Raw genomic sequence first — 12,349 nt, 5'->3', positions numbered from 1 at the left:
AGAGCAGACCTCAGAGCAATCTGAAGTCTCTCCTGGACTCTTTTGAAGTGTTTGTTTTCTCCACACATTTTAAACAGTTTCTCGTCCCCACCTCTAGGTGTTCTCGTTTAACCTTCCGATCATCCTTGGATGAGTTTTTAATTTCAAATATATGTTTAGGTGGTCCTGTTATTCTTGGCTCTCAGCCCTGCTAGCTCAGGACTACGTAAGCAACTGTTTTCACACCATAGTCACTTTATATAGTTGCAACTTCTAAGTGTTTACATGCATTGTCATGATGGTACATTAACTTGATAATATGTTACTCACTCACCTGAATGCCTTTCAAAAATATAGCTTCATATGAGTATTTACCATATAAAATCAGTGCTTTACATATTCTGCTATTGTTCAGCAGACAGTAGCTTCTCATAGCAGGCTTCTGTGCAGGTTTACTCATCTTACACAAACTCAGTTTTAGCCTGGCTCATATTTACTGCACACTATTACATACTTTTAGAAAATACTTGTGTTAACTGATGATCAACAATAAAAATTATATAAAAAAAAATAATTTCCCAACAGAAAAATTCACCAATGATCAAGAATGCATGATTATTTGGTGTCATGGCTTTGCAATCAAAACATTTGGTTATAATGGGAGTCAATGGGGCAAAAACAGCCACCAACATAACAAAGGGGTAGTCAATTTGAACAGCACATATGGGTCAATCATAACATTGTTTTATTCAGAATTAAGTAAACAACTAAATTAGATATCAATATAAACATACCCACTCTCACTGTCTACCTTCATGTAATCTTCCTCTTTCTCTCTCCAGGTGTCCAGCCAATCAGGTCGCAGTGCTGGATGAGGTCACGGGTCTTATGCGTTGCGCTCCGTCCCCCTGCAGTGCCAGTACATGTCGTAACGGTGGCACCTGTTTAGCTCACTCCACTAAGAGCTACCAGTGCCGCTGTCCAGAGGGCTTCAGGGGTCAGTGGTGTGAGATCGGCCAGCTCAAATCTCTCCGTCTCGCTGCGCTCAGTCCCAGCTCCATCCTGGCCATCAGCATGTGTCTCCTCGTCTTTTTTGGTAACTATCAAGAAATTGTCAAACACCCATATGTTCTTATGAAGTCTTAGTAATCAATCGCAATATTTCTATCCAACTGATTTCACGCACATTTTGGTATACTGCAAGGCAATACACAATGGTAATTTAAAGTGCTTTACATTAAACATGAATAAAAGAAACAATGCAAGTAAAAGACACAAAAATAACAAACTGCAAACTTTTTTTTGTTGTTTACTGAATAAAAACTTAATTTAAAATGCATTTATATATATATATATATATATATATATATATATATATATATATATATATATATATATATATAAAAATGCATTTTAAATGAAGTTTTTATATATATATATATATATATATATATATATATATATATATATATATATATATATATATATATATATATATATACTTCCTTTAAGTAGACCCTTTTTACAGTTTAAATTAAGGAAATGTGTAAATAATGATTCTTAATAAACACAAACATACTTAATTGTACTTAAAACTACATACTTAAAATCTGTTTTTACAGTTTAGCTCAGATTACAAGTGGTGTACAGTAGAGATCTGTGCAGGACTAAATTTTGAATCCTGCTCCTGCCCGCTCCTGCTAGGTTTTAGTCTGAACCCGACCGCTCCCGCTTATGTTCAGCATTTGTTGGCCTGCTGCTCGACCTGCCTCGTTTTCTACCTGACACAGCCGCGCACATATACACTTTTGATGAGCTTATACACTTTTGATTGCTTTCAGAGGTGGTAAAAACCAGACTATTGACTGGATTTCTTCATTTCAGTCATTTGGTTAAATGTAGGGCAGAAAGAAGGTTGCTGTTTTGAGTCTTGGCTGGACCAATTGGCATTTCTGTGTAGACTTTGCATGTTCTCCCCATGGTTGTTTGGGTTTCGTCCAGGTGCTTTGGTTTCCCACACAGTCCAAAGACATTATTAGCAGGGCTTCATTTGTGCTGGAACACACCCTATCTGGCACCTCTGAAATCTGATCCGGCACCTCATTTTACCGACTCCCCTCCTCAACCGCCCTCCTCCCGCTATTCACTTTCACTTTTTTCCGCGACTCCCCAACACTCTTCACTTTTGCCCACCACACCCCTGCTCCATCCAACACTCCACACTAGTTGAATTGAATGAAGCAAATTGACCATAGTGTATGAGTGTATGTGTGAATGTGAGAGTGTATGGGTGTTCCCCAGTAATGGAAGGGCATCTGCTGCGTAAAACATATGCTAGAAGAATTAGTGGTTCATTCTGCTGTGATGACCCCTGATAACTAAGGGACTAAGCCGAAGGAAAATGAATGAATGAATGAATGCTCCTTACTGCCCACTTTAAAGTCAGACAGGGTTTAGACTTTAGCATCAGAAATCAAATGTTTGAGCATAATGCACTTTTACCAGTCATAATTGGATAGCATAAATGTGTTTGGGGTTGTTTCGCAGCTATCAGTGCAGGAACGAAAGATAATTCACTCTATGTCTTTTCTATTGGCTAAGTTTGTATTCGTATGTAAATTGTGCAGGCTTATCTTCAAATATTTGATGGAAAAAGTAGAAAAATCTTACACATTCCTTTGTGCATAGACACTAAACTCAAAGAAAGCAGTGAAGTTGGGGGAAAGGTATGGATTTAAACACCGCATGTAAATGAGATTGTGTTGCCCTCCTCTAGTTATGATCCAACTTGATCAAAACACATCTTAAAGTGGTAGTTGATTCAATCCCCTGAGACATTAGTTCATCTCCAGGACACAAATTAAGATATCTTAGATAAAATTTGTTTGTTAAATTTAAGCTACATTGCATCTACATGCCAACTAATTCGCATCAGTTTATAAGTAGACTGTTAGGTTGTAAATGTCTGTTGAAGGACTGTTAAATGTCAGTATCAACAGATATTAAGCAGACAGTCTACTGATACTCAAATGAACCATTAAAATAAAGTTTTACCGAAATCCGAAACCTTCATAGACAGAAATTGTCATGAAATGTTCAAAGTCCAGAAAGGGAAATCAAAAACATTGTTAAAACATTCAATGTGACTTCATGCAAACTTGTTTTTATAGTTTTTTTGGGAGCAGAAAATTGTTTTTGGAGCTTTGTTTTATTACAGTTGATCCACTGAAGTCACGTTGAATGTCCTGACATGTTTTTTTGTTCCTGTTCTGAACATTTCTGTGCTGTTTTTGCCTATGGAGGACACAAGAGCTCTCGGATTTAATCAAAAATTGCTTAATTTGGGTTTTAAATGAAGGTTTCATAGGGATTGGACAGCATTGTGAATACGTAGCCTGTATACATTTCTGGAGAGAGTGAATTATGTAGCCAGAGGTACGTATGGCTGCATTTTGTCGAACGAATGCAGCATGATGCCGTTGACGACTTCTATTTCATTTTGCGCTACCGCTACTTTCATGTGGACGTCTTTTCCGCTGTCAACAGATTGCCCAGAGGCTAAATTGGTGCTTTTTAAAACTGTTTTACCGGTTGGGTTTGGTAAGGGGGGGGGGGTGGGGTTATCGGTCAGTCAGTCAGTCAGTAAGTCAGTCAGTCGACAGTGGCCTCTGGTGGATTTACGTGAGAAGATCAGGTGAATGACACTTGAGAGAGATATCTGAGAACTCAAAAAACATACACAGTGGCCTCTGGTGGATTCATAAAAAGAAACTCGCAAAACATTTACCTCTTGGGATGTATTTTGCTCTCTCTAGAAATGTATATAGGGGGTACGTATCCATAATAAGGCTGGGTTGGGATTGGAACTACATGAGTGTGAGAAATGAATAACAGAATTTTCATTTTTGTGTGAACTAACCATTCAGTAGCAGGCGTAAACAGACCATCAAAAGCCTTTTGTGATTATTAGCTTCTCTTAAACCCACGGGATTGAAATTCTGCTTTATTTGCACATTATTTATACAATTTATATCTTTAGAAGGAAAACAGTGTAAAACTGTGATGAGACCCTCTCAGTTTGTGCCAATGTATTGTGAAAAGTGTCAATAGAGAGCTGAGAAACAAGAGCAAGAATGATGAGGCCAGGTGTGTGTGTTTGTGTGCGTGTGTGTGTCAGACAGGTACAACAGTGACGTGACAGGCTGGCATTGCCCTCCAGGCCTCTCTGCCAGCTCTGACACCCATCAGCCACATCACAAGCAGACACACAAATCCTTTTTAAAGCATTACCACATGCAGGCAGAAAGAAATCACTCATCAGCCGAGGCCAAAATGAGGAAAAAGTGCTGCCAGATGATGGGATTGGATGGGATTGGTTGGGCTCGTGGCCTTCAGAAATTTGGCTGAAAATGATATGGTTATTTTTGGATTGATCTGCCTTAATTGAAACGAAGAGTCTTACCTTCCATGAACTGCCAAGATGGCATGAGCTGGTTGGTGAGACAGGCAGCCTGCGGTCAGATTTCTGCACTTATAAGTCAACATCAAATCAAAACTCACCCCTTTTCAGTTTGCTTTAGGTTGTATTTTGAATTTATTACATAAGGAGAGCATTTTTTTTGCATAAAAACGCCTCTGTACTAAAACATTTCAATGTCAAAACTGAATTACAATACTGTTCATAAGATTTGTTTTTGTGTGTCTCCTATGCTCAGGATTTCTTCAGGAGTAGAAGTTTAAGTAAAAGTAATGTAGAAGTAAAGTAGAAATAAAAGAAGTGAAGTAGAAGTAAAGTAGAAGTAACACAAATAAAGTAGATGTAAAGTGAAAGTAGAAGTAGAGTAGAAGTAGAGTAAAGTAGTAAAGAAAAGTAGAAGTAGTGATAAAGTAATGTAATGTGTGGAAGTAAAGTAGAAGTATATGAGTAAAGTAAATTAGAAGTAAAGTAGAAGTGAAATAAAGTAGAATTACTGTAGAAGTAATGTAAAGTTGAAGTAAAGTGAAAGCAAAATAGAAGTAAAGTAGTAGTAAAGTTGAAGTAAAGTACTAGTAAAGTAGAAGTAAAGTAAAGTAGTATTACAGTAGTAAAGTAGAAGTAAAGTAAAGTAAAGTGAAAGTTGTGCCGTGGCCAAGTATGGTGAACCGGAATTTGTGCTCTGCATTTAACCCATCCAAGTGCACGCACACACAGCAATAAACACACACAACACACACACACACACACACTTTGAGGGATGCATTCTTTCTAAATAATTGCTAAATAAATCTTGTTAAATAAGCATATAACAGTTTTACTGACTTATAGTACATCTCAACGCAAGAAGGTTGCTGGTTTGAGTCCCGACTGGGCCAGTAGGCATTTCTGCCTGGAGTTTGCATGTTCTCCCCATGTTTGCGTGGGTTTCCTCTGGGTCTCCAAACACGTGGTATTGGTAAATTGAATGAACTAAATTGGCCGTAATGTATGAGTGCATGTGAGAGTGTGTTTCCCAGTACTGGGTTGCAGCTGGAAGGGCATCTGCTGTGTAAAACATATGCTGGAATAGTTGCTGGTTCATTCCGCTGTGGTGACCGCTGAAAAATACATTACTAAGCAGGAGGAAAATTGAATGGATGACTTAAAGTAGTGTATGAAAACCAAAAACAAATGTTTACATTCAGGACACTACTGCAATATCTGTTAATGACAGTGATCACCAGTGTTGTTTTAATCTGCTTCTCTCTCGTCTGCAGCTGTGCTCGTGGCCGTGACCGTATGGAATCAGAAGGGCAGCAGGAATAAGTTTCGTAAGCGAGGTGTTTACCACATCCCAGCGGAGCACGAGAGCTGGGAGGACATCCGGGAAAACATCCTCAACTACAACGAGGAGGGAGGAGGAGAGCAGGACCAGGTATTCTATTAACACTGGGACATATTGATTTACTTTCTGGAAGACTCGGGTCAGGGGGATGACCTCCATGACTAGAGCTCAGCATCCTCCAGGTGGCAGCATTTAAATCATAGTCTAGATCAGAGATGCCCAAACATTGAACTCTATTGTCTTATAAATGTGATTGTTTATGTTTTTATTGCAATAAATTATTGTTTAAAAAGTTATTTTGCATTAGTCAATATGATTTAAAGTAATGTTATCTATTTATTTCAAAATACTATGAAATAAATTAGAAAAATACCCATGGCAACCTTAGTGTAATATAGTTTGTAATATTTACCTTTGACCCACGACTCTCGATGATATTTGGTTTTTGGCCCTTTATGCTAAATAGGCACCACTTGAATAGATATTGTATTCTGATTTTCAGACATGCTAGAATTGTGCTATATTGCCACATGATCTCATTTAGCCTAAAGTATACTTCAGTTTACAGCCTTTTAAAGTATTTTGCATTTGATAGCAAACACTTGACATTCATCCTGGACCATTATCTCGGATTTTCTCTTCACAAATTATGAGCAACAAAAAAAGTTTGTGGGTGATGCTGTGGCGCAGTAAGTAGTGCTGTCTACTCACAGCAAGAAGGTTGCTGGTTCGAGCCTCGGCTGGGTCAGTTGGCATTTCTGTGTGGAGTTTGCATGCTCTCCCTGCGTTCACGTGGGTTTCCTCTGGGTGTTTCGGTTACTCCCACAGTCCAAAGACATGTGGTACAGGTGAATTGGGTGGGCTAAATTGTCCGTTGTGTGTGTGTGTTTGTTTCCCAGAGGTGGGTTGCGGCTGGAAGCGCATCCGCTGCGTAAAAAACGTGCTAAATAAGTTGGCGGTTCATTCTGCTGTGGTGACCCCAGATTAATAAAGGGTCTAAGCCGGAAAGAAAAAACATGAATGAAAACATTTTTGTGTACCTGTTTGCAAGATGTTGTTGCAGTTCTTGTTTTGACTGTGAAATGACAGACTGGTCCAGTGCTGACACCTTATGGACAAACTAAGTAATGCAAAGCAGTGTGTCGAGTGTACATTGTATGGCATCAGGAGCGTCTGCAGGATTTTATTCCAGGGTACACACAAATCCATCACAAACACAAGTAGATTTCATTACCCATCTCCCACCATGCAAGTACATACAGACTGTAAAACACACAAACACACACTTTATTTGTTTTTCATTCTTTCTTGCTTTGTCAATATATCGTAGTGTATCTATTTAAATTATATAATAAATAAATAAATAAAAAAGCATCATTAGTTCCCACCCTCTCATGGTAGGTACGCACAGTGCGTACTGCCGTACGACTGCAGACGCCACTGTATGACATCAGTATAGACAGTGTGTAAAGTACAGGCCCGTAGTCAGATACTATTTTTGAAACATTTTATGGTGCAGGGTCTTAAAATGTCTTACTTTTTTTTTAAATCTCAATTTTAGGCCATAAAGAGTTTTAAATTCACTATAATATTATGTTGTAAGTCTTAAATCATTTTTAACGGGTCTTAGTTTCCCTATGTCTATGTAAAGCTACCCAATGAGGCCAACACCCATCCACTCAGTCTCAGCCCATCCTTATAAAAGTTTTAACAAAAGTTTCTTTCTTAAATCTATTTATATGGTTTTTAATGTTTTTTAAAATGTTTTATCTGGGCCATTAGAAAAAAAAATCTTTTGCAATAAACCTTGTGCAAGTCTGAAATTTCATTCATAATGGTCCTAAAAAGATCTTAAAAAGTCTTAAATTTGACTTGATGAAAACTGTAGAAACCCTGGTATTACTCTGCTTCACTGAATCGATTTATTTAGAATAATGTTTACGTGCAATATTTGAGCAATTAATCATAAAAAAATGACCTTAAATAAAGTAATTACTTTACTTTTTTCAGCTGAAGAGTAATTTAATCACAGTAACTAATTAATGTGTAACTAATTACACCCAACATTAAGGGACAGTAAATATTGAGTAAATGTTCATTTTTGGGTGAACCTCAGAGTCTTTAACCTCTTTGAAGTCCCTGTAAGCCGGAAGCTGCAACGTTTTTTTTTTTTTTTTCGTATTGTGTGCGCAGTTCCTAGAGAAATTAAATATTAAATGAGAAAACAGTATGTGTGGCTTGTTTTTTCTACTTTTTCTACTGATTAGATGTAGTAAAGTAGACATTTCATTCAGAAAGATCAGGAAAAGGGTTTGGGAGAGTTATTACAACCAAACAGACACCTCCTCCTCCTCAACATTTCTGTTTGTTGTCAAAACTGACAGTTGAAGGGGGGTGGTTATTTATGTAAGCCACGCCTATTACCTCAGACAGACTTAATCTAAGAAATAAAGGTGTATTTTCAGATTTCAAGTAAAGATTACAAGCGAAAACAATTATTGTTCTTCTTAATAACATGCACAGATGAATTGTTTACTACAAAGCTAGCAATGTGAGCTAACAAAATCAGTATGTTAGTTTTGATTTCATTTGTACTTTAAGATAAAGTCAAACAGGAGCTCTTCTGATGCACTTTTCTGAATGTTAAACCCACAGAACGCGTATGACATCACTGAGCTGAAGAGGCCGCTGTGTTCCAGCTTGTCCCAGTCCTCGTCCTGCACCACTGCGCCCCTCATCAAATCCTCCCAGGGTTCTCAGGAGGAGGTTCACCCCTGCGGAGCCATCCAGAACGCAGCCATGCTTCCGTACCAGCACCACAGTGGAGGCCACTGCTCTATGGACTTCAAGAGCTACGTGTCCCGCATCATCTGGGAGGCGGACAACGACAGCCTGTCGTTCCCCATGGACACCTATCACGTGTACTGCATCGAAGGCTCGGGTTCCAACGCCGGCAGCCTCAGCTCTCTGGGCTCCTTCATCTCTGACGATGGCTTCAGCTACGACACGCTTCGCCGCTGGGGGTCCAAGTTCGAAGGCCTGAGCGAGCTTTACCGCCGACCCGAGCTGGACATCCCATACATGGACACAGTGCAGAGCCAGAGTCTGGAACAGCAACAATGAACACTTGAAGGTTTTGAATGTGTGTGTTTGTGTTGATTTGAAGAACAGCTTTAAGGGGGCGACGAGCAGCTGAGGTTTGAAGAGTGCTTTGGTTTATTTATTGAGGAAATTGTTAAATGTACTGTATTTATTTTTGAGGGTTTACTCTGATGAGGAACAAAGCCAGTGAATCGTCAAGATTTGAATAAGGTTTAGGGTCACGTTCAGCTTCTTAGTGAACATTAGTGGGTAATTCTGTGCTCCATTCAACTTTAAAGTATGACAGCTTTCATTTTGGATAATTTAAAGCTACTTGTTGGCAGAGAGGCTCAGAGGCTCATATGGAACAATTATTCCTTGACAGTGACTACTTTTACATGGACATCAGTTATAGAATCATTTTCCTTAATGTGATTAAGGCAATAATATGATGAAGGTGTTTACATGAGTTGCGTTTGAATGTTCCTTTCATGATCCCGTTTTACATGTTAAAGCACATAATTCGAATAACGTCACTGTCACCACACTATCCACATTTCCCCCGGCGTTTCATGTAATTTTGGGTTTTTCATTGTTAATTTGTTGACTTTAACTGCAGTTTGGCACTTTCACTTTCATTCAGGAACATTTCCTGCATGCCCCCGTGATAAACAAGATATTGGATGTGAATATGGACTGCTGAAAGAGATTTGGAGAAAAACCTCAGCATTTCACTATGCAGGTGTCCTTCACTGACTCGGCAGGTGCAGAGCATAGTGTCAAACAGCCGTGTGTGTAGACTTTCCTGTCGCAAAATGCGGCAAAAATCCTACACGATAGTAATAGTTTGATTGCGGTGTTTACATGTCTGTACGGCACTTCAATAATCCCACTAACATCGGCATACTCCACATGTCTTAATTCCATTTCTGTTTAGTTTGGTTATGACTTTAATCAGATGAAATTAATCAAAAATAGCTGTCTACATGGTAGACTCTTAAACAGAGTATTGTCCTAATCATATCAATATCAGATTAACGGTGTCCATGTAAATGTACTCAATAAAATATGATGAAATCTGTCTTCCAATCTCTTATTAGAAATATTATTGCGATTTAAAATAAATGTAGTAACAATGTCAAAGTTTTTATTAATTAACTTTTTAATTCTGACCTTAAATTTTCATTGAACTTGATTTTCAGATTTTTTTCAGGCCTGAATACAAAACAGGAAATCATCAAATAATTTAAAAATGCAAATTTAAAAAGCAATATTTAGACCTGTAAAAAATGTAATCAAATTACATTAATCAATGATTGAAGACAAAACTATTGGCCCTCCTGTTTAATTTGAATTCTTTCTCACTCTGCCGAGTGCTGTTTAACGTAGAGAAGATTTTTTAACACATTTTTAAACTTAATTGTTTTAATAACTCTCTTTTTTTGTCTTTGAAATGATGGCTGCACATAATATTTTCCTAGTTATTTTGCAAGATGCGAGTATTCAGCTTAAAATGCAATTTAAAGCCTTTACTAGGTTAATTATGCAAGTCATTGGACAGCAGTTTGTTCTGTTATCTTACATGTTTCTAATAATATTGATCCTACCAGTGTTTGTTTATTTGTTTGTTTTTGCTTATTCACTTATAATATAAGAAACAAGATATTATTACATATTTACATATAAGAAACACATAAGAAACATAAGAAACAAGATATTATTGAATAGAAACTTATTAAAGAATCTGTAGAAACATTGCTGTTAAACATCACTTGGGGAATATTTGGAAAAAAATTCAAATTGATTTTATTTTACTGAGGATCATCATCAGCAGAGGCAGTTTCATGCCATGATGTATCACACAACATAACAAGGAAATGAAAATATACTCTCTCAGAAATAAAGGTACAAATGCTGTCACAGGGGTGGTACCATTTCCAAAATTACACTTTTGTACTTTACAGCTGCACATTAGTACTTTAAGGTGCACTTTTGTATCTTAACAAAAGATACAAAATACTATGAGCCATATTATTACAGCCATTTCATCCTGCAACAGGTTGCTGTTGAACTAGTGTAAGTGATGCCAGCAGGGGGCGCTCAACCTGTGGTCTGTGTGAGTTCTAATCAGAGGTGGGAGTAAGTCACACATGTGCAGGTCTCAAGTCCTACATTTTGTGACTTAAGTCTGACTCGAGTCCCCCATCTCTGATTCTAATGCCCCAGTAAAGGGAAGGGGACACAGTGAGTGCCGTTTTTCGGATGAGATGTTAAACCGAGGTCCTGACTGCATGGCATTTCTCGTAAAGAGTAAGGGTGTAATCCCCGTGTCCTGGCTAAATTCCCTCCATCAGCCCTTACCCATCATGGCCTCTCAATCCACTAAATTGGCTGTTTCGCTGTCTCTCCACTCCACCTATAGCTGGTGTGTGGTGGTCCTGTGGCTGCGGCCTCATCATCCAAGTGCATGCTGCATACTGGTGGTCATGTGGAGAGACCCCCCTCATGCTTGTGAAGCACTATGGGTGTATGGCCATACACAATAAATGCGCTATATAAATACACACATTACATAATATCCAGTACAGACTTGTACTTTAAGCATTATCATGTACATTTAAGGGCCTGTAAGGAACAAAAAAATAAATTTTTGTACCTTTATTTCTGAGAGTGTATCATTCATTTGCCTTTGAATGGAGCACAGGATTATTTTCATCAGTTCACTGTGAACAGCAAAACATTTTACAAATCTGCACTTGACCAAAACACTCTTGTTTTAATGGACCCAGCTGCACCGGCAATGGACGCCTACTTCTGAATTAACATAAATTTGCCAAAAGAGGGTCATGAAGACTCCGAAAGACTTCACCAGTGACTGATGTGCCAATAAATCACAAACCCACTCATGCAAAGAGTGCAAAAAGTCGCAGTACTTTCAGCCACTGGTGGTATAAAACCTGCCATAAATATTCATTGTGTAAGATTTTCCTTTTCCAGTTGTTTCTGATGCTGGTGTGCTGAAATGTGTAAACGCCAGGTGAATGTATCGTATATCGAGTAGCCGAGATGAGAACCCACTGTGTCCAAGTCTGATTTAAAAGTTCAAATGTGGCCAGACGCAGCGCAAATACAATCACTTAAGAAAAAAGCTTATAAATATTTTCAATTGCAATATACTTGAGGATCTGTATAGTTCTATTTTTATTGATGTGAATCACAAATGTGAGGCGTTTTGTAAAAATAAAAAGAAGCAATGAGCCATAAGATTAAGGTTAGACCTGTAATAGATGCTCAGCAAAACCTCTACAGGTGTAAATTGAGTTTTAAGCCTCACACAAGGCCTTTTATTTCTGGAAAGGACCAACAGTTCCTTCACGTCTCTTGTAAAGCTTCAAGAGCTTGAATATAGCTGAAATGTCCTCTGAACACAGACCTGTGCTGCTCATTGTACCATGTAAATGATGTACATACAGAAATACGTTTTCTAG

General features: G+C 38.1%; 1 protein-coding gene across 2 annotated transcripts in view; it reads left to right on the top strand.

The window, feature by feature from the left end:
• The window catches only part of si:dkey-22o22.2, a 304,899-nt gene that overhangs the window by 292,492 nt on the left and 58 nt on the right, over window positions 1–12,349 (top strand). For both annotated transcript variants that reach the window (XM_087287665.1, XM_087287664.1), the window contains exons 31-33: window positions 822–1,075; window positions 5,713–5,870; window positions 8,436–12,349. The exon at window positions 8,436–12,349 is cut by the window's right edge and continues 58 nt beyond it. In XM_087287665.1, the coding sequence (XP_087143791.1) occupies window positions 822–1,075; window positions 5,713–5,870; window positions 8,436–8,903 (880 nt within the window). In that variant the 3' untranslated portion in view covers window positions 8,904–12,349. The remainder of the gene's footprint in view (window positions 1–821; window positions 1,076–5,712; window positions 5,871–8,435) is intronic.

Source organism: Danio rerio, chromosome 16 (assembly GCF_052040795.2).
Source record: "Danio rerio strain M-AB ecotype USA chromosome 16, GRCz13ab, whole genome shotgun sequence".
Lineage (NCBI taxonomy): Eukaryota > Metazoa > Chordata > Actinopteri > Cypriniformes > Danionidae > Danio > Danio rerio.
This window is presented reverse-complemented; position numbering and strand designations above follow the sequence as displayed.